General features: G+C 45.4%; 1 protein-coding gene across 3 annotated transcripts in view; it reads right to left on the minus strand.

The window, feature by feature from the left end:
* Positions 1-6,860: 6,860 nt before the first annotated feature.
* The window catches only part of GALNT16 (polypeptide N-acetylgalactosaminyltransferase 16), a 69,848-nt gene continuing 54,056 nt past the window's right edge, over positions 6,861-22,652 (minus strand). For all 3 annotated transcript variants that reach the window (XM_056493551.1, XM_056493552.1, XM_056493553.1), the window contains 6 exons: positions 22,289-22,415; positions 21,310-21,402; positions 19,157-19,240; positions 18,029-18,170; positions 16,663-16,779; positions 6,861-10,420 (listed from right to left, as the gene is read on the minus strand). In XM_056493551.1, coding sequence (XP_056349526.1) covers positions 10,283-10,420; positions 16,663-16,779; positions 18,029-18,170; positions 19,157-19,240; positions 21,310-21,402; positions 22,289-22,415 — 701 coding nt within the window. In that variant the 3' untranslated portion in view covers positions 6,861-10,282. The remainder of the gene's footprint in view (positions 10,421-16,662; positions 16,780-18,028; positions 18,171-19,156; positions 19,241-21,309; positions 21,403-22,288; positions 22,416-22,652) is intronic.

Genomic DNA, 22,652 nt, shown 5'->3' on the forward strand with positions numbered 1-22,652 from the left:
TTGTCCAAAACTGGGTACACATCAGATAAGCACATTTCAGTGTGCTTCACAATTCAGGATCTGCCTCAACACCCACACAGAAGCACTCTAGTCTCAGCTGTGTGCAGACCACCTGTGTAAGTGCTAAGGGAACTCACAGGCAAAGTGTTCCTCCATTTTCCTTGATTTGATAAGCCTCCTTGCAAATAAATAGGAAGAAAATTATCAGAGCTTTCTCTATTTCACCAAGCTGTATAGGCTTGTCTGGGGCTAGAAAGAGGGATTAGAGGACAAAATATTGAATGTCTTGTGATGAGGGTCTTTTGAAATCCTTGGTATGGAAAATCTGAGAATGACCTGCACCAGAGGAAAGTAATTATAGTTTTCTAGTAGCAGCTGGGGTATTTACAGGAAGGTCTTTCATTCCAGGCACTGTTCCAAAGACTGTTTATGAGCTTGAAATTAAATAGCTGCTGAATAAAAATGCAAAGTAATTCCTGAAGTAATCTTGGGCTCCAGGCCTCGCTCCAGAGATTGAAAGCTCTTCAACCACTAAGTTAGAATCATACATCCTTTGTCCAAACCAAGCTTTATTATGTGAAGCCCAAAGTAGAACAGCTTTAGCAGGCAGAGCTAAGAACAGCTCCACCTTGAGAAACCCCAGCTTCCCAAAGGTTCTGTTCCTGCTCTGATATATTGCACTGGTACAAGGGTGGGAGAGATTCCTGGCAGCCATGTGAGGTACAGTGAGCAGCCAGCTCCCATGGGCTTCCCTAGCAGGACTGCTCACGGTGGGACTGCCACTGCACAAGCCCTGAGGGATTCATGGTTCAGACATCCCTGGGCAAAGGGCTGCAAGCACCCACCAGTGACCCAGCTGTATCTTGTTCTAACCTGGGAAAGAGAAGTTACAAAGACAGGTAGAAGCCAACTTTTCTACATCCCTGCTGCTCCAGGCTAAGCTCATCTCTAATTTGGGTACCTGGCTTACACTGCTGCCAGGCTTGTATAGTTCACTGGCACTATTTATTTTTAATAAGATCAAAATGAAAATGAGAGGGGAGAAATGGAGGAGTTTTGAAGAAATATACACCTGTTCCCTCTCTGGACAGAGGATTTGTGCTCTAGAGGCTTTCTCAGACTCTCCAGCATAAGCTCAGTACTTGCACATATGTGACAAACTCCTACCATGGAAGTTTAGAGTAAACAGAGGTGATGTGTGACACCTTAAATGCTGCTAATGAGCATCAGGTGTTTGTAGGGAAAAATGGCTCCTCGTCTTAGCTATGGTAATTATTTTAAAGATCTATTTAGCATTTAGATTGCTTGGGGGGAAAAGAGCTTGGAAAAGTTGATTGCCTTGAAAAATGCTCCGGTACCAAGTGGGTCTCTTTGAGCATTGCTTTCATCTCCTCAGAAAGCAAGCAGAGGAGACACTTCATCTTGGGGTAATTAGGGGGACTTTGACATCATTGTAAACAGCGTTCTAAAGCAGCTTCCAGTTAAAGAACCATTTAAGAGAAATAAAACTGAGAGACTGGACAATCTGCACTGAAGTTCTGAGAAGAGCTGGGAAAGTAGTTGCTTGAACATATGCATTCCATAATTCCACCCCAAGTAGAAGACCCTTTGGTACATTTTAAGACTTCACTACAACTGTTGCCTTTTTAATTCCCCATTTTCATCAACAGGCAGCCACATCATCAGCTCTCACACGCTGAGTGATTTAGCCTAAACAAATCTCCTGGAGGTGCAGGAGTACACTCCATGAAAATCCCAGATCCAGCAGGAGGTAAGAGCAAGGATTTCCCTCTGGCAGCTGAGTGTCTCCACCCAGTCAGGCTGCACCCTGCTAGTCTGTGCCAATAAACATGGTCCAGGGCATAAATTAAAACTACCCAGGCCAAAAGGACAAATCAGCCTGCAAGCCTAAAACACCAGGCTGAGCAAACCTGGCAACTCAGAACAGCTCTGCTACAATTTGTCACTTTTCCTTAAAAATCTGAGAAATGGCCTGAAGAAAATGACTTCTGCCTCAAATAGATCCCTCCACACCTGAGTCACTGAGACACCACTGGCATGCTCCCTGCCCTGCAGCACCAGAGCAGCAAAGGCAGTCCAGGTGATAAGCCAGCATAGTCAAGCCTTCACCTACAGCTTACTAAAATGTTCTTGATGGCCAGAAGTATCAGTGTGCTAAGCAGGATGGCAGATTAATCATTTGAGATAGGTAGGGTGTTCCAGAAGGGAAGTGATGCTGGACACTGAGGGAGGATCTGTGCAGAGCATCCCCTGAACACTGCCAGTACAGAATGCAGACCTCATTCAAATATTAGCTGTATTTCTCTTCTTCCTAGTAGCCCCTTCAAGATTTGTATTACCAGTTTCCCTGTGTCTGCTGCTGAAGAAATACCAAGCAGGATAACCACCAAGCTGCCCTCTAGCCCTCAGTCTCACCCTTGGCTTTGTCCAGCTCTTTATTGCTGCTTCTGCCACAAAACCAGTGACTGCCAAGCAGCATTCTCCCAGCTACTCATGGTTTCTTAAAGCCAATAATGTCACAATTCACACACAGAAATTTAGATCAAACAGAAGCAATTTAGACTGAGTGCATACAAATGTATACACAAATGAATAACATCAACACAAAGAGAAAAAAGAAAGAAAATTGCAGCAGTGAAGAGAAAGTTCAACATCAGTTTCTGCTAAGAAAAACGTTTCTCTGCTCAGTCTTCTCACCCATAAAATCTACTTCAAGACCAGAAAGGAGGAATGCAGATGTAAGTGAAGGTGATAGCAGAACACACAAGGACTAAATAAAACAGAATTTCATCCTTGGGCAGACAAGGCCATAGGTGTAGGTGCACACACCAGCTGCAGGGTGGTCACTGCAGTAGTTAGAACAGCAAGGGGATCAGGACAGCAAACTGCTGCAGCACCTTGGACTGTCTGATCCTCACTGAGATCCAGAGAAACAAGACTCAAGAAACAATAATCAAAGACAGCAAGGAGAGAAGCAGGTGGCTCCAAGATTGGGCTGGAACATCTGCCTCAGCTTGTCCCAGTGCCCCACTTTCTACAGCAGCCTCACACCCCCCTGCCAGTGGCACAACAACCCTTCTGTGGGAGCCAGGTTTGGAAGTCACAGCCTGAGCATGTTCTCTCAAGTCCTGGCTGGCTGGCACAGGCCAAGCTGTCTCCTGAAACGGGACAGCTTGCAGAAAGGCTGGGGGTAGCTGGCATGAGAAACAAGAGACAGGTCTATGTGCTCCTCAGAGCCTGACCCAGCAGTCTTGTCCTAGAAACACCCCCAGCCATTACAGGACTCCTTTTACATCTCTTTCTTCTTCACCCTGTTGCTCTATTACTGACTGGGCTGAAAGGCACTCATCAAACTTCATCCCATTTTTCCTACAATGGAAACTGCAGCCATATTTAAGTGTCCTCATACCTACTTCAGCACTTCCCCAACCACTGCTTTTCTGCTTGCCACAGCACTGGCAACAACACTGCATCTCTTCAGCAAGGGTGAAACGCAAGGCATCATCTTCAAAACATACCAGCACTGACATGATTTCTGGTTTGCCCTCATTATATGTGGGGAGGACTGGGAAACAAAGTGTTTTGGTGGGTAAAGAAATTCACACAAACTCTGGTGAACTATAAAACTATGGTGAACTATATCTCTTCAAATAAACTGTTCTCTGTACTTTGTATGCAGGTGTCCCGCTTCTTTGAAGCTGCTGTGGGCACTTCCAAAATAGAGCTATACTGAAGGTCCAGTTCTGGCACCCAGCTGCTGAAGGGAAGCCAACAGCAGACAGCAGCAGGGCAAAACTAAGCAACCACCAGGAGACCCATGGCAGCCCCAAGGGGCAGTGACATGAAATGCCAGGGCAGGAGCTGAAAAGGGACCTCAAGAGCTGGGATGAAGCCAAGGAATGCTCACAATCACCCTGTAACAGCCACCATGCTTACAAGGAGCTCAGGCTGCTTGAGAAGGGCACACTGAGATCCACCCATCAGCTGAGACTGGGATGGGGAAAGGCAAAGCAGCCCTGTGCTCTTGAACACAAAATTCAGGGAGAAGAGCCACTGGGAAAAGAAAGTAGACAGACATGGAAGTGCAGAGGGACTCACAGGCCTTTTGGGTCAGTGAGCCCATTTTTTTCACTTCATGCTCATGAATTTATGCCTTGCCCAGGCACTGGCCAGCTCACACCCAGCACACTGCTGCTCTTACTGCCAAGCTCAGCTCTGCTGCAGGCAATGGTAAGCTGTACTAGTTTCCATGGAAATCAAAGAGAGAGAAGCTGGTTTCCACCAAAATCACATTCAAAACAGAATTTTGTCCCAAATGGATTATTTTATCTTTTCTCTCATTCTTGTTTTTTTCCACCACCCAGTACAGATGAAACTGAATTTATTTAAATGACTCCGATTTGTAAAGCACAAGTTTCATCAATAAGTCAAGCAGAATTTGCTATTTCCATTTAGATGGGATGTCTCAAAAAAAGGCAGGTCTGAACACTTGCCAGTGTCATTTTCAGCACAGAAACACTGCCTCATTCTGGCCTGGCTTTAATAACTGGTCAGTCACTGGAGAGATTTAAGCAACATTTCTCAAACAAGATGCAGATCAGTCAAAAACATCAAAATATTGTTCACTTCCCTCATGTCCCCAGGCTTCCCTTGCCCAGTGGCTCCTTTGCAACATACTGCAGCAAAGAATCATTTTTTAACACAGCTCTGGACTATATCACAGCTGCTTGCAAAACACCTTACAGAAACAGAACTAGAAATGGGGATGGCTGCTACCTTGCACCCCAGCTGGGAGACTGATGGAAAGGCAATGCCTTCTGTCCACACATGGGCACAGAGATCTCCACTGGAGAAGCAGAGCCAGAAGCCCAGCATGCTGCAGATATCCTGTTTATTTTCACAGGGCACAGTGCAGCTGATTTTTTGCTACTATAGCAGCAAAACAAACACACTGAAAACAAGTTTTGCTTCAGGTAGATCTAGACATCTAATTTCAATATTTGCAGTTCCCCAGGGCTTCTCTGCTTCTGTTTAAAGTTTTCACAAGCCATGATGAAAGAATGAATCTTAACCCCCTAAAAGGGAGGGATACAGGAGATCTTCAGCTCCTGTCTGAACACTCACCAAGCAGTAGAGACCAAAAGAGAAAGGATGCAGGCAGCATGTTAGGATGCTTGCCTGAGGGAAGAGCAGCAGTCATGTTTCCAGATGCTTCTGAACTTAGAATGTACTTCTAAAATGCTGAAGAAGTCCAGTTAGAGAGCTAGAGATATCCCCTTCCACACACCCTGCAGCCCAATAGCAGAGGGTCTTGAGAATTAAGAGATGTTCCCATAAGGTCTCTGTATCAAGCAATTACCTTTTAACAAACTGCAGAAAAAGATGGTCCCTTAGCACCTAGATTTGTTACAGAATATAGCCTGGAGAATACCCCTATTTCTAAGAAAATAATCTGCTTTGTGAGTTCTCAAAGTATTTGAATATTTTAAAAAACCAACAAACGAGCAACAAATCCAAACAACGCTTCATTTTCCATTTCAGATAAAGCATCAACTGAATTTGACCCAGCTGTATTACTGCTGTGGACTTGGTGCTTCAAGGTTTTCATCCTCCAGCAGAGGAATTACTCCCCAATAGTTTTTCCCCCACTGTGTTTTAGTCTCTTTTGAGGCATCTGTTTCTACTCCAAACTCTTCTCTACCTTATGTATGTGTCAGACCACTGCATGTCTGACCCTGTGCTCCTCAGAGGGTAACCCATCCCTCACACATTTCTCCCTCCCTCCCAACCCCTCTAGCCTGGCTCTTGAGAAGATCAAAACCCCATCATTTTCCTAGGCAGGACTAAAAAAAAAACCTTCCCAGCCACCATTACAGCCTGAGAACCTCCTGGTTTCTAGAGCACTTTAGTGATTATCACTCAAGGTGGGCATGGCAGGGCTCCAGGGACACAGCCCAACTATGTCCTGCTGCAAGAGCAGCACTAAGACAGGAAGACCCAACTCTACACGTTTTTCTTGAGTTCCCACAGCACTCAAACATCAGCCAGCATGGATAAACAGTAGTTCCCCCCAGAGCAGCTGACTTCCAGCCTGCCTTCACCCTCCTTCCTTAGATAGGTGCTCTGGCACAGCTGCTTTCTGTGAGGCAGACCCAGCTGATCCTAGTTTGAAAAAGCCTCTGCCAGGTGAACTGGTATGCTCTTAAGTTCTGATTTTAAAGTCTCCAAATTGGCACTGCTGGCTGAGTTTTCTTTTTTTATTATTTTTTCCCTCTCCCTTTTTTTTCTTCTATCTCTCTTTTCCCCCTCTCTTTTTTGTTTTAAATAATATGAGGTTAGAAAAGCTTACCAGCCTCCTTGGGGAGCCACAATATTTGAAGCTCAGTGATGCACATGCTAGGAGACATCTGTGGGTGGTGATGCTTCTTTGCCCTCAAGCCAGAAGCAGAAGAAAGGTCTTTGGGAGGCTTATGTAAAAAACAGGCAGGCTGCTAGCTTAAGGAAAATATCAAAGAGGGAGTAACAGGAAGAATTAATTCCCCACAACCCCAGCTATTTCTTTCAGCATCTAAGTCAGCCCATTAACTGCCAGGAAGGATACTTGTCTCCCTATCCAGCTGAGAATGACTGTTTCAGTCCTTTTCAACTGGTACACCAGTTTCTGTATCCTAGAAACATCTCTGCCTGCTCCAGCAGTATCCTCCTGAGGCAGCCCACAAACCCATGCCAAGAACTGGAGGATCTATATCCAGGGAAGAGAGGAGGGGACCAGGCAAGAAATGATGCTCTTTTCCAGTAGAGGAAGACAAGGGGAAAAAGAACAGGCTGAAACATTTATTTCAAAATGGATTTTATTCCAGGCATTAAACAGATTCTGGCACATGCTTTTTTTATTTGAAGAAAAAGGAAAATTAATCTGGGTTCCACATAAATTACATCTGGCAAAGTGCAACTTACAAGTGAGTGGGAAAAATAAACCTTTTGAAACCGATTTCTGTACAACAGTAGATTCAGCTCCTCTTAAATAAACCCCCATTGGTTCACAGAACAGGAAATTACATTGGATGCTCTGATACAGTAACAGCTTTCTTTTAGGGTATTACCAATGCAAATGCTCTCTTATTGACAGTCTAGGGGGCTGTTTAAAGTAAACAGGAAAACAAGGGTGAGCAGCTGCTTTTTCCCACTGCTAAAAATAGTCAGTTTGCTTGAAGAAATGCTAACAGACACCTGTTACAAAACATGGCACTTGTGGACCTTGGGGAAAAAAAGTAGAGATAATATTGTTCTTCCTTCCCTTCAGTGCAAGGGAAATGTAGAGCATGCTAATAATGAACAAGACTCTATTTATTCCAAGAAGTTCAGTTTGCCCACACTTGACAGCAGCCTTTTGTAAGTACCTCCTTTTCAGCAACTGCTAGATTATACTGGAAACCAACAGCTTTTGAAAGGTGATGTGTGGGGAGGTCTTCGTTGAGCTAAAGCAATGCTGTAGCTGACAGAAAGAGTGACAGGTTGGGAGGTGACCCCAGGTGAACATGTACAAAACCAGGTAGAATTAAAAAATGAAAGTCCAAACTCCACAAACAATTAGAGTTATTGTCATCTAGCATATGCCCACCTTTGCCCTCTTCTCCCCAGGCCAGGGCACCTGAAGAAGGAGAGTGTCCCACTTCAGCAGCCCCAGCTTACAGCCCAAGAAGGATGCCAGCTCACACCCTGCCAGGAGAGCAGCAGGAAGAGAGGCACAAATCAACACAGCTTGTCCAGGTATGCCTGCTCCAGGAGCAGCCAGCAGCCTCCAAACACAGCCAAGGGCAGCAGTCATGGTGCTGACAAGAGCCCTTGGAGTGAGGGCTGCCCAGAGCTTGGAGACTGCAAACAAGCAGAGCTTCTGTGGTCTGCAGCAATCAGGAGCATTGTTTGTAGAGGAGCTGGGTCCTGGTCCCAGAGTGGTTATGAAGAGAGAACTGCAAGAAAGCTGCACACACACAGTGGGAGCAGGGAGGAAGGAGGCAGGACCTGGTAGAGGAGTGAACATGCTGTTAAGTGCTGCAGAGTGAAATTGGGAGAGGTCAGGTGGTCCACTTAGGCTGTGTTTTGATGAAAATATGTAATCCTTGCACACTTCATTGTATATGGAGCTTACAAACAGTACCTGCTCAGTGGCACTTCATCTGACTTTGCATCAATATTTTTCAAGCCAGGCAGGTAAGAACTTGACTGTTCCTGTCTCCTACTGCATCATGATGCTATTCTGAAAGGACCATCTCCTGTATATTCTTGTTTAAAATGCAGTAGCTAATAGGATGGCATCTCTCCCCTCAATGGATCTGCCTGGTCCGCTCTCATTCCATTCCTAGGCTATTCTCCTTCCTTCTCTGCCCTCTCCTAACCTCAGTGGTTCTGGCCCAAAGCATCTCTATACAGGGAAAGAGAAACCATTGCAGAGTCAGTGCCCTCATTTCCACACAGAAGAGCAGCTGCATCATTCTGTAAGGATCAAAAGGAACTCTCTTGTGAGTTTTCCCAGTGCAGGCAGATACTCTTCTGGCTAATCAGTGCTGAGATGGGGATCTGATATCAAAGCGAAGGGGAAGACAGGATAAGAGCTCCTGCCACATTATGGATTTAATTTTTTTAAACCAAGAACAAAAAACATTCTCTGGTTTTCTCATTAAGCACATGCAATGTATGAAGAACATTATCTGTTCTTTTGTCAACTGTTTGGGCTAATACCATGCTAAGAGAAAGAATTAAAAAGAGATACAAACATGATAAAAGCAAACAGCTGTTCAGAATCCAAATGAACAACCTGTTTCTTCTACACCAGATTAGAAGGGATCCAGGCAAGCAATTGCCTAGTGAAATGGTCCCACCATCTGGTTCCCCTATCAGGGTCTTGGAAAGGAGAGCTGGTTTGCAGAATCTACCTCAAGAGGAAAATTTAACAGATCTAATTAGCAGAAGGCAAGGTTGTTGGACTTTATTTGAATAGGTCAGCATCCCTTGGCAGGTTTGAAAACCCACACGTGGCTAGAGCTGACTGGTAACTGGGAGCAGGATTGGGATGCTAGCTAGAGACCACCAGTGTCTTTGGTATTTCCAGAACACAAAGGAGCCTCTCTCAGGGCAGGCCCTGCACTGTGGCAGCATCTGTGCAGGGGGCAGTTTCAGCTTCACCAGCTAACCTCTCCCCAAGGTGCTCACTGGGAAGAGAGAGGGATATCAAAATAGAGCAGCCCCAGCCTTTCTGCCTCATCTTTCTCAAAGAGAGAAGGAAAAACAGCTAGACAGAGGGAGTGGGTGGTTTGTCATGCTGGGCTCTGTTCACAAGGTTATGCAGAGCTGGGGAGACAAGCAGCAGAACAAGCAAGAAGTCTGCTATGGCCTGGGGGCTGTCCCCTTGTGCCTCTCACAGTGGGGATGTGGGTGGGCTCCTGCCACACGCCTGAGCCATGTGCAGCACCTCTGTCTGTGTGTGGCTGGCTCCACCAGAACATGGTACCCTGAACTGCAGGCTTGGCCACTCTTGGGGGCAGGGCTGGCCTTCCACACATGAGAAAGCTGGAAGGAAGACTTCAACAGGGAATAGTCCCTGAAACAATCCCTAGTTAGGCTGGTAAAACAGATTGTCCCTTTTCAATCTCTCTTGTCAGCACTGCCCAACCTCAGCACATTTGGCTGTAGGGCAGCTACTGTGGGCAGAGGAAGGAATGGGGCCACCAAGAAGAGGTGACAAACCTGCCCCCAGGATCTGCTAGCTCTTTCCCAGCCTCTCCACTGATCACAGTGACTCTTCTGGCCAGTCCTTGCTGAGAGACATATGCATAAAAAATGCACAATGTTAGAGCAAAAAGCCAGGGAAGCCAAAGAGCTACCATTGTTTGTACAAGCACAGCCTGAGCTGCTAGACTGAAGGTTGTGGACTCTGGATGCAGAGAAAGGAAAGGATGGGGAGAGCAGCAAGTATTGGGCTGAGTCCTCCTCCATCTCTAGGTGCAGCTGTGACAGGCATCAGCTACAAAGGAGAACTTAAGACAGTAGATCAGAAGATTTTGACAACTGTCCTGATCCCTCTCACCCCCAGCTTCTTCTCTGAAAAGCTCAAAAACATCAAGTGCTCAGCTGAAGTGGTGCTTACTGATGGGCACAATGAAAACATTTAGGGTCAGACATATAAAACCATTCCTCCCTTCCTGATCCCCCTCTGTTCCCAAAGTCTCATGCACAAAGAAACAAGGAGATCTCTGTGCTACCATCATGTGGCTTGGAGCAGCTCCCACTGTTGGCCAGGTACACCTGCTTGACAGGGTTTGGTCACCACTCTTCCAGTCTGGTTTTCCAAGCAGAGACCGCTGACAAAGTGCTGAATGAAATTGCCTTTCATCTTCCACTTCTGTGAGAAGACAGAAAAAACATGATGTTACTTCCATTCCCCTACAGAATTGTGACTTCAAGTTGAGGGTAATCTCAAGTAAATTCCAATAACTCAGGAGAATGAAAATCTGGGTATGGGCAGCATCCCAAAATCATTGTGTTCCTGTACTAATGATGGCTGCAGTTAGGTAGGTTAGGATTTAGCTGAGCTACAGGGCTGATACTCAGAAGCATCTAGAAGGCAAAGGACAGTAGTGGTCACAGCACCAAGCCTTGGCTGAATTCGAGACACCTTGACAATGTCAAAACCTACAAACATTTTAATTCCTGGGTAGCATAGCAAAATGTGGCACTGCCACCAGCTGTGTGTTTTAAGATATTCAGTTATGTTCACATAATGCTGGCAGCTGTTATGTGTCTTGGAGGACAGGGCAGTTGCAAAGCCCAGAGTAACCTGTTGCTCCTGTATCACTTATTTCTTCAAGTCTCAATAGCAGAGGCAGCATCACTTTGCAGTATTGCAAGCCCTGTTTGACAGGACAGCACTGAAGGAGAGCTGTTTGTACAGCAGGAAGAAGCTGATTTTAAGGGGGAAGGGGGCAGAGGAATGCAGTGATGATGGACAGGCAGATATAATGCAGTTTTTGCACTACAGTGCCCTCACCAGCTGCTGCATCTCGCTGCCTACACAGGTTCCAGAGCCATCTGGCTCCCATCTGGCAGAAGCCTCCCTACAAAGAGCTGAGGAAGAGTTAATATGATAAAGCAGCAGCTTTATGTAATGATGGAGTGTAAAGGAGGGGTCTTCCCCCCTGGCAAGCTGTGCTCTGTGCCTAGCAGGTGCACTGCTGCATGGCAGCCTCCCCACCAGTGCCTCCCAGTGCCACAGACAGTGTCACACACAGTGAAGAGCCTTTTGACCTTCTCCACAGCACTCCTACTGCCCTGCCCTCCATTTTCCCACTACCTCTCTGTGAATTCTCAGTCTCCACATTCCCCTGCCAGCTGCCTCTTCCACACACCCCACACCTCCCCAAAAGACCCTGCTGTAAAAGAATATGCTGGTATGAGATTTGAGATGGAGGACAAGACCAATCACCAAGAGACACTTGGGGGGTTTTCTTCTTTCTCCTTGCTGATCAGAAGAAAACCAGCACTACTGGAGTTATTCCTTCAGATGAGAGACCTGCTACTGTGGCCCCTGTCCATGCTGAGCAGGCTCCCACTGGGATGTCTGTAGGGAGTCTGCAGCAACAGGCTCAGCAGGACACCAGCAAGCACTCCCCAGAGCACATCTACTGCTGCCAACAAAATCCATCAGCTTCTCAGTGAGTCACACCACTGGAAAGCCCAGCATGGCATGTCACCTCAGATCCCTTTGTTCAAAATTAAGTGGGCCAAGGACAGGGAATAGGGAGAAGGAGAGAAGGTGAGAGCTGAAGGTGAGGCTCATCTGGGCTGCAGGGAGGTGCCATGTGTGTAGCTGCTATAAAGCACACTAACAGTAAAAGCCAAAGTAGGGCTCCTCATCTCAAATGCAAGGAGTATTTTCAGAATGATAAATTTTACCTGTTTTGATCAGAAACTGGGCTTTTCTGCCCTTCATGAGACACCAGAGCAACTCCCCTGACTTCACCTGAACCTTCCACAAGGCCTGACTGCAGATCACAGGATTACCAAAGACAGCCCAACATCCTGCCCTGCAGGGACACATCCAATCTCAGACCCTTCAGGTGGGTGGGCAGTGGGAATGAATGGAACAGGAGATAGGAAGCTCATTTTCTCACTGTCAGCCTCCTCAGAAATGAGCAATTTAGTCTAAACTAATTGCCTGGTGACATAGTTGTGGAGGGGTCCAAGGTACAAGCCCCTTCTGGGAGGGCACAGCTTTCTCCACACACCACAAGGGAAGCCTGGACTGGCAGGTTTTAAATGACAGCAATAATGATAATCTTTAGCAAAAAATAACCAGAGCAGACACCTCCTGCATCCACATTACAGGCAGTCCTCTCTTCTCCTACACCCAGACATTATGACTGGACTGTACTTGGAAGGAAAGCTTTTGGCAGATACAGGCATTGCACAATTTGAGAAATTTTGGCTTGGAAATCCTCCTTGGTCTCCCTTCCTTGTGCAGATGGAGATAATATAGTTTACTGGTCAGTGTAGCTTTGGAGTGAAGATGGAGGAAGGAAAAAAAAAAAATCAATTCTTTTCTCTGAAATACTGTGTCTTGACCCTCGTTCCCCAGTGTAAACCCAAAATTGCCCCCACTTTTTTTGTGAATCTCTCTCTCCCTCTTTTACATCTATCATTTCAAAGTAGTATTAGGTGGCTGGATAGGACTATTCCACATGGAATAACTAAGAGAAAAGTCAGAAACAGCCAGTCTTCTTCTATCCAATATATACACAAAAGCTGAAATTGTTTACACTAGTCTAATTTTTCAGGGTAATCAAAAATTTTCTTTTAACCCCCAGTGATCCAGGCAGTCCACAGTTTCTCTCAAAATCCTAACTGTGAAACAATGGAATTGGCCAAGCTCAGGAGGCACAGCTGAGAAAGGCAAATTTTGTTCATGAGGACTGAGATGCTTCAAACAAAAATGTATGGAGAGCTGATAACTGGAGTAGCCAAGGATGTTGTGAGTTGTAACTGACTGGATTTGCAGAGCCATGGGCAGCCTGAATCTGGTTGGAACACTAAATTTTAAATATATGAGCAGAGAGAGAAGATGGAAAAGCTCACACCAGCATCCAGCAAGTACTGTCTTCCTTTGAGAATTTAAATTTGTAGAACTAAATCACAACTAAGAAAAACTCTTGTCTCCCGAAAACTACTTTCAAGGTATGGCATATTGCCAGTATTGTTCTACCTACTTATTGTCATGAAGATGCTGAGTCAGGTGCTTGCAAAATAGATAGGCTTTCACTCTTTTTCTTTTTGGATACTCTATATAAAGTTGCATTCATTTTCAGGTAATATACACCGAGAAGTAAAGTGGGGAAAATTTCCCAGTGGCATACAAAGGGACACAGGATTTCAAACAGTGTTTGTCTCACAAGAAAACTCTGTCCTCGTTTTCAGACTGAGGTCACATTCCTGCAGAACATTTTAATGAAATATAGCTGTTTAATAGGATTTCTCAGCATTTCTTGTTCTGTTGGGAAATACTGTGCCAATGTTTCACATTTTCATTCTCTTGTTTTAGTGTCTGACTCTCACTTTGCCTTCTATTTGTCCTCACTATAATACAAATTAAAACACCACTCCTACTGTCAGTCAGAGCCAAAAAAACAAAGCTGAAGGCAATAATTTATTGTGCATTCAACTAAAAATGCTTTTCTCCAAATGACATTATGGATAACATCCATCTGGTTTGAAATCTAGTTCTGATTATGCAGAATAGCTTTTGGCTGGTCTTCTGCTAGCAGTGCCAGCTGTTGCTGTTGAATGATCAACAGGATCATGTTGCCAAATAGATTTAATTTCTGGTTTCTTTCAACCCAAGGGAGTCTGACAGCACCAAAAATCATCTGAAGTGTGACTATTGTCTCATATACTCCTGCTTGCAAAATTCTAGACTTGTTTTGAGGTGATACTCTAGACACAAATCATAACACTCTAAAGCCTCTGCTAGAGTATTACCTATATGTTAGATGGAATGTTTTTAGCACTCAAAATTAACAACAAAATTATCTGCCCTAGGGACATGCTTAATGCAGAACAGCTGTGTAGCATGGGCACAGCTTCAGTATGTCTGAAAGCAGAAACCAACTCTAGGAGCTGTGTGGTGCTGTCATAATGATCTAACCAATTTACTCCCAGGTTACTAAAAACCAAAGCTATCACATGTACCATCTTTTGTCAGAAATGTTGCTTTTTCATGACTCAGACAAGACCTGAAATCTAGATCCAGAAGAATCCAAACACCTTTCAGCACAGATCTCTGATGACAGTGACAGGAAGGATGTTCCAAGCTGGACTTTCATGGCACTGCTGTCTCCTTTTAGGATATTGTACTTGTGAGTGTGTGATGTGTGCTGCCCACGCTCACCCTCCTCCACTCAGACCAGACACTCAGGGCTCTTGCTTGTCATTTCCAGCTCTGCAAAGCAGCTCAACTCCCCTCCCTCCACCCTACACTCAGTTCCTCTGACTTTCTGAGAAGCCCACTTGAGCTGAGAAGTGGATACACTCATGCACAGTTTGGAGGCACTGCTGTCCCCCAGCACTTGCCCTTTGAGCTGTATCTATGGGGAGACAGGCAAGCTGGAGGGTAACCGAGGAAATTTGTTCCCTCCAGCTTTGCTCTTTCTTGGAAATCAACCTCTCAAATATCAGGAGGAGAGAGAATGGAATGGTTTACAAGATGACTGACTTCCAGCTAATTAAAATCTAATGTCAGTGTTAACAACAATTACTGTTGTGTTTATGGAAGGAAAGAACCATAACAACATTCCCTAGGAACACAACAAACTTGAGCATTGCAAGTAGAATTTGCTTTATAAGTAGAAATCTGAAATGGGAGTTTGGGATTATAAAAAAGATCCCAATATTTAAGAGTATTTCAACCCAAATTACATTAAAAATTCAAATGCATTTCTCCCACTTCACCCCACCTTATCCCTTCAGCCTCAAGGCAGTTTGGAATAGCAGCTGCAATTCAAATCAGTCTCTAATTATTTGAAATGCTTAAATAAACCCTTGCTCAGAGTCAGTTGGTTAAATCATCTGCTAGGTCATGTCCTTGATGTAAGTGCAGTTTGCTCACATAAGGTAGTGGAAAACAACAGCTCACACCCTTAAGTGTGTGTATGTCTTCTTAATGAGCCTGTATATAATCAACACATCAAGACTCAATAAATCCTATTCCAGCAGCAGAATAAGCCTGCTTGTATTACTGTGGATTAATCTCTCTCCTGGCTTCTGATACAGCTTGGACTCGACCCTCCTTGAGGGACCTTCCGTGACAGAGGAAACAGGGAAAGACAGCTGATTTTGGCAGCTGCTAAAGTCCTCTCTGCTGCCAGGGAGGAAAATACTGTGAGGCACATAAGGAGAAACTAAGTGACCTAATTACACAGCAATGGGATGACTGATTGCCAGCAAGAAAAAGGAGCACGAAAGCACAGCCCACTGGGATACCCTTGCAGATTAATCCAAACTCAGAGTTTTCCCAGTGTGTTCATGGTGACAACTCTTCAAGGCATTTCTGCATTAACCAGCCCTCCAGAGGAAAGTCTACACAGATTTTCCATAAATGGGCAGGACTGGATTTCAGTGCTTTCTTTCAGGAAGAACTAATTTCAAGGACTCATATAGCATTAGAAAGTACTGACAAAAGAAGATGCTTCTGAGAACTGGTCAGAGCTGAGCTGTCTTCTACCTTCGGGCTATCAAAACAAGACACATCATAGAGTCAGCACAGCCTCAAATGACAGAAAATTTGTTCTCTCTTGGTACAGAGAGAAACACAGAAACTAGGAATGAAGCAAGTCCAATCTGCTGTCTGCCAGTGTTGCATTGTTCCCTTTTGTGCTTTGCCCAGCTCTGATAAAAAGCCACATCACATCTCTGTTGAGGGCACCCCAGCTATGGCAGAGGCCATCCCTTACCTAGAGCTGTAAGACAAAATGATTGATCTGTCCTGACAGATCAGGGATGCACATCTTGGAAACAGCATAAGTCAAAGAACTGCATTTTGTTGAGAACATTGCTGCTGTGTATTTTCCCTCTAGGGAGCAGTTCGGGTGGAACATACGGTGCTTTATGTCACTCAGTATTTCTTAACTGAGCTGCATGCACTCAGTTTTAAAGGTCTGCTCACATGTCCAAAGACAGCATAAAGAAGAGCACAGCTCTCTCACTTTAAATAAACAAATGATAGCACACACCATCCTTCCCTTAGGTATCTCAAAGCAGTTGCCTCACCTACCTGCCTTTGGTGCTGTGTTTCATCCATGCACCAATCTGTCTGCACATAAACTTATCCAAGAAGCAAAGTTGGGGTGCTACTGAGCTGGAGCCAACCGTGCCACCAAGGGCCCAGGCAGAGCAGACACCCACATACTGCTCTTCCTGCTTGGTCACACACTCTGTCACACATCCCAGCTCATGAAACACACCAGAGAGGGAGATGCAGAAGATGGAAAGGACTTTAATGTGCTTTGATAGTACTGAGTTTGCCCCTGCTGCACTGATACAGGTACACTGGTATGTGGCAATGAAGGCACTAGAAAGAGGTGCACAGTTACTCACCTGTCTGCTGTCTTTTTGACTGCAAGCTTCCAGTGTGATTTGAGAACCAGCAGAGAAGGAGGTAATGGAAAGACACTTGTCCTGCTGTCTAATTAGAGGGTCACTGAATATCCATTCCTTTGGAATAAGAAAAAGAAAGGTTCCATTAGGATCCCAACAGTGATCAGATGAGGGAGAGAGCACTTTTTCTATCAGATACTTTAAAAACCTTTATCTTTTGTTGTTTTCCAACAAAAGGCTCCCTGGGAAGACTACCACAGCAGTTATCACCTGATCAGAAGTTTATGCTTAGGCTTGGTGCATCATGACCATTTCAAAGCCTGCAGCTAGCTCCCCTCACTATCTGAGTGTCAGATTAACCCTGGATCCCATGCAACTCTGATCTGCAGCTTTACAGATTCAGGCTACAAAGCAAAGAGGATCCCACGCCCTGACACATATGATGTGCAACTACTTCTGATATTTCACACAGCAGACATGTTCTGTAACAGGTATCTGGGACCCACAGATTGTCAAGCAAAGCAAAGCACATGCAAGAATATCCATGTATCACCAGCATGCATAAGGGACAAGCTGATTCATTTTTTCCTTCCTCTGACTAGATGGATATCTGATTCAATCAAATGTTACTACTAAACTTTCCCCAAGGAAGAAATACAAAATGCAGTAAGTTTAAGAGATTTCAAATTGTAATGACACAGAGCAATGAGTCAAGTTAAATGGCAGACTGAATGCTGGCTGCAAACTAGTTTCCAACAGTTAACAGACATGAATATGTATTTTTCTGGCATAAAATATCCTACTGTGACCCTTAACTTTCTCAAGCTGCTTCCCTGCTGCTTCCAGTCATCAGCAGAGGGTCTGAGTGCAGATCTTCAGCTTGTATATACCATCACAGCTCCACTGCAGTTAGGAGAACTGCACCACACTACTGCTACTGGTGTCAGCATTTAAACTCTAATTGTGCTTTATACTGAAACACATCTGCCACACAGCACAATTCAAGACATCTGCAGCTACAGCTGAGCTGGCAGAGCAAGGAATGTTTCTGATCCCAAAAAAATCTCTTACCCACTTGCCAGGGTACTAGCCTAGCACAGCTCCTAAATGATTCTCAATGAGTCTGTCACTCCCTGAGCATTTAAGCTGCTGTCTCTGAGTGATGAAAGCCTTCACATTCTATGCCTGACTGCTGAGTCTGTTGAGCCAACAGAGCTCTGAGAGATGGGCTTCTTTTTCTGCTTACTATTAAAATCATTACAGGGTCAAATTTTTCCTTCCTTCACCTCCACATCAACCCCCCAAGGCCAGAGATGCCTCTTCATTCAGGAGCAGGAGCAAAGCACCAAACTGAAGCCTGCCTTACCTGAGTGACAGGTGGATTGTTCACTGTCCCTTTACAGTTTCCCATGCCAGCCAACATATTCCCTGAGGTATCCTGTGCCTGAGACTCCAGACAGTTTCTTCCTTGTCTAATTATTCCTGGAATCAACTCTTTTTCAGGAATCCTTGAAGTAAAATGACAATTGCATGGTACTTCATACACAGAAATGACCAAAGTACTTTAACATTTATGAAGGCTTAATTGGCCCCTGACTGGAACACAGCTCCTATATTCAACAGAAAATGAACAATATCATGCCATCCATTGGAAACATCTGGAGGAGGCAAAAACCAAGTGAGAACTTGGTCAGAGGACTGATACTTTTTTTTTCAGAAGGCATACCAGGATCTTTAGGAGTACCCTAAGCAGTTTAATGTGAAGATTCTGAAATTCTGGAAGAGGCTGTTTCCAGCAAAAAGCCATATCCAGCTGATTTGCTCTGCTGCTTCTTCCCCCCAGCTAACATATATCCTTGCCTCATTGGTAGGAATGCAGGAAGGATCTGCCAAGACCAGGTTACAGCTGGATGTTTCAGCCTCCCTCATGCTAGCCAGACTGAGGTGTGAAGATGTGCTGCCAGGGTGTGCTGGTTTGCACATTCCAACAACACAGCTCTACCCAGGCAGCCCCTGAGCTGAGCAAGGACACAACACTACCATGTCCTGACCCAGGGCAGGGGAAGTCACAGGGACAGCTGGCTCTGGCATTCCTCAGAGCCTTCTCTGAACCACCCAAACCTCTGCACTGAGGCTGTCCAGTTCTACATGGCTCAACTGCCTCCAGACAGAGCATCCAACAGGCAGAGACCAAGCCAAAACTGGGAGGGGTGTACTACTCTGGCACTAGTCTACATCCCACACCTCTGAAAACACCACTGTTGTACATCTCTAAGGAACAGCTGTGTGGGGCAGAACACAAGGCAGATCTTTTGCAGAGCTGTGATAACACAAGCCAGGAAAACACAGGAGGTTTCTCATCAAAAAGAAGAACAGAGAAAACCTTCTCCAAGCGTAAGTCTTTTTTCTGCCCACTGCTGTCCAGGCTCATCCTCCCATTGTGATCCACCTCCCAGATCCTTCAGAGATTTCCACAAACAAAGAAGTGACTCACTTGAGCTCAGGGTAGACATTCTCCAGATACCACTGGAAGGATTTACAGTTCAGTTTGTGCCGCAGCTCCACTCGCTCTGCAACACTGGAAACACAGGCAGTGTGCTGAGAATAAGGCAGTGAACAGGAGGGAGGGGAACAATGAAGACTGGCCAGGAGGTTTGAGGGAAATTACATGACTTTTTGCCATTACTCATTCTCCTATGTAATTGCTGCTGGCTTCAGAGCACTGGCAGTGACCTGAGGTGAAGAGGAGGAGAGAGGCAAGTGGCAGGAAATAGAAATGGAAGACAAACACCTTCAGAGAGCTGTTCTTGCAATTCCTTTAGCTCAGAGCAATGGCAGGGCCCAAGTCCTACTTTGTTAAATAATACATTGCAGTAAAACTGCTATAAGACCAGGAAAGCATTTTGCCTCTGGGTGCCCCTGTAGGGGCATACCATGAAACCTGCACAACAATCAGCTGCTGAAAAGGCCTAGGAAGTATTTGTGCTCATCTGTGTGTGCTAAAGCATGTCTCTGGCTCATGGCAGCAAGTCTAGGTCCAGGTTGGAGAACTGAGACCTGGTGAACTTAATTATTTTGTCCTTAAGCAGTTTGGGGGAAGGGTGGGAGCAAATAAAGGGAGATTAACTCAACATCTCAGTAGCTGTCTGCTGTGGCAGTCCTCCCACTGCTGATCTGTTTGGCTTTAGCTGGCTGAAGAAGAGGATTTCCCTACAGCAATCCTACTGAGCAGCAAGACCAGGAACCCTTGCCTTTAAGCTGTAACACTACATCTGTGTGTTGGGAAGGAATTTCAACTGTACCTGTGCACCTCTCCATCCTCAGTGCACAGAGGTCACTGCACACATACATGAGGCCACACACCTCAGGGGAATGTTCTTAGATTTCATATCCACATCAAAATTGAGGGGAAAGAGGGTCCATTTTAGGCCCAATTGTCAGTGATGGTGTCAAAGGCATTTGCACCCTATAAGCTAGATTTAATGCAGGTTCACAGAGCTGTTACTTCAGGAAATTGCCTGAAATCAAAGTCCTATGCCCTGCTCCAGCTCTTATTCAGCCAATGCTGTCAGTAAAGTCACTGGGAAGTCTGTGTGAACAAGAACTGCAGATTTTGCCACTAAAACACATGAGCAATATATCTATATACAATATGCAACACTCTGCCTTCCTTCACAATCAGCAGGGTTACTTGCTAAGTGGTCCCATCCCAGCTGCTGCAGTCAGCTCAAGGACTGATAAATTAGATAGGCAAAGCAATTTTTATGAAAATATGTAATGCATCATGATAATAAAGCAAAGTGTACAGCAAGAAAAGTGATCTGGTTGACATAAATAAGTAGGAGACGCATCATTATCCTGTGCACACAGCCACACATTTGAGATACAACCACATTTGCCAAGTCCTTACACTGATAAACAATAGCCTTTTGTTCACAGGCAGAAAATACCCACTGAAATACAGCAGTCCTGGGATTTTTACATTTATTTGGGAGTCACAGGGGTTTGAGAGCACAGACAGCAAGCTCTCCTCTCATCCAAGGTTTGGTGTCCATCACTGATTTCTGGGTCACAGAGAACTGTTAAGTGATAACACTGAGTCCCATGTGGCCTGAAGACAGCTTTAGCAAAGGTGCTGTAAGAAGCACAATTCTGCAGATGGTGTTTCTAAATCTTAGCTGACCATGCTCTCTCCTGCCTGACAAACCAGGCAAACTGCCCTCCATCCATCAGGAAAGTGGGGAGTGCACCAAGTGCAACGTGCTCCATGTGCCAGCCAGCCATGCTTGCCCTGGGACTCTGAATCTGAACAAGAACTTCAGATCAAATTCAAGGCAGAGCTCAAATTTCCACAACAGCTACATTCTGTGATAAAAAAATATTCCTGTCAATCCACCTAAAATGTCTGATCTTTTAATTTCATTACAGACCCCTTTGGCCTTCTGCTAATAAATAATTTATATGCAGCGTTACTGGGGAAAAAATAAATTGAATTAGAAGCAAACCACATTAGCCTCATTAACCCTACAACCTCCCTGGCAAGCCAGGCATTTAGTGCACATCTATTTCTCACACTTAGCCCCAGAGAAGACCCAAAAACTGTTTCTTGTTACCAAGGGGTTTACCAGAGCCCTCGGGGCAGCTTACCTCCCAAAGGATTTGCCAACAGCCGACGGCCGTGCCTCGTAGTAGTGCTGCTTGTACTCGTCCATCCACACCTCTGCTGTGCGCTTGGTGTTCCTGCAGGGGGGCAGGTGCTGTGCTGAGCAGAGCAGCCCCTGGGGACAGCCCAGCGTCTGTCAGGAGCTGCTGGGGACAGTCCCGCACACAAAACCGAGCAGGCAGCACGCATGGATAGAGACTCAAAGTGTTAAGTCTACAAAGCCTTGCAAGAGCAATTCTAAAGGTAAAAATTCAACAGCCATAGTTTACCATGACTTTTTTCACACATACTTCCTCTGCAGAGGCACCAGGCCTGACTGCCACCATCATACTCATTTACAGCATCCCTTTTCCCAGATTAGGATAATGTTATGGGATAATTCAGCCTGGAAAGCAGCTCTGTCTAACCTCTAACCTCCTGCCCAAATCAGACTAGCTTCAAATTAGGTCATGTTGTTCAGGGTCTTGACTGGTTGAATTTTGAAATCTCCAGCAAAGGAGATTTCACCATCTCTCTGGGGCCTTGCAGCAGTGCTTGAACACTTTCATTGTCAAGCACTGTGTCTCATCTCTTTTCTCCTTCCATCTGTCCAGCAGTAGATGTTGTCCTCAGGGTTTATCTTAGAGCATGTACAGCTCAGAGACAACAGAGACGTCCAAGCACTGCTGATACCCACACACATGTCACAGGGCAGCATCTGTGAATGGCCAGGGTGTCTCTGGCAACCTGCTCCCCACCCCTCAACCAGAGACTGAGAAGGAATAAGAGACACTAATACAAACAGCAGAGAAGGGAACAAGTTTTGTTCACAGAAAACAGCAGCTCATCCTTCCCTTGAGAACAGATGCTCAGCCACAAGCTGTTCTCTGTTCCCAAGCAAAAGCACAACAAAGAATTCAGATTATTTAGACATGCCCAACAAAAATGGGGGCTGGCTGCTGCCAGGAGCTACCCAACACCTACTTGATGTAAGTCAGTGCATTGCCCTCAGGAAAGTCGTAGGGATGGCGCTTCCTGAACACATGTCCCACTCGACTGCAGGGAACAATCTCCAGGCTGCCTCCGCACATCCACACTCGGAACGAGAGCTCTGCAAGAGACCCCAAGAGTCAGACAGCTGCAACAGTCCCAAGAAGGGCAAGTTCCTTGCCCCTCTGCTCTAGGTGTATTGCCTGCAACAGCAAAATCAGGGGAAGCAATGCCATGGTGAGAGTGGAGAAACCGTCCTGCCTGTGTAAAAATAAATGGAGGCAACCATTGCATCCCAGGGACCTCCAAGCCTTCTCCAGTCCTGCTCCTCTTTGGTCTCATTTCAGTGAGACACCTT

The sequence above is a fragment of the Oenanthe melanoleuca genome, chromosome 5 (assembly GCF_029582105.1).
Source record: "Oenanthe melanoleuca isolate GR-GAL-2019-014 chromosome 5, OMel1.0, whole genome shotgun sequence".
In the NCBI taxonomy this organism is placed as follows: Eukaryota; Metazoa; Chordata; class Aves; order Passeriformes; family Muscicapidae; genus Oenanthe; species Oenanthe melanoleuca.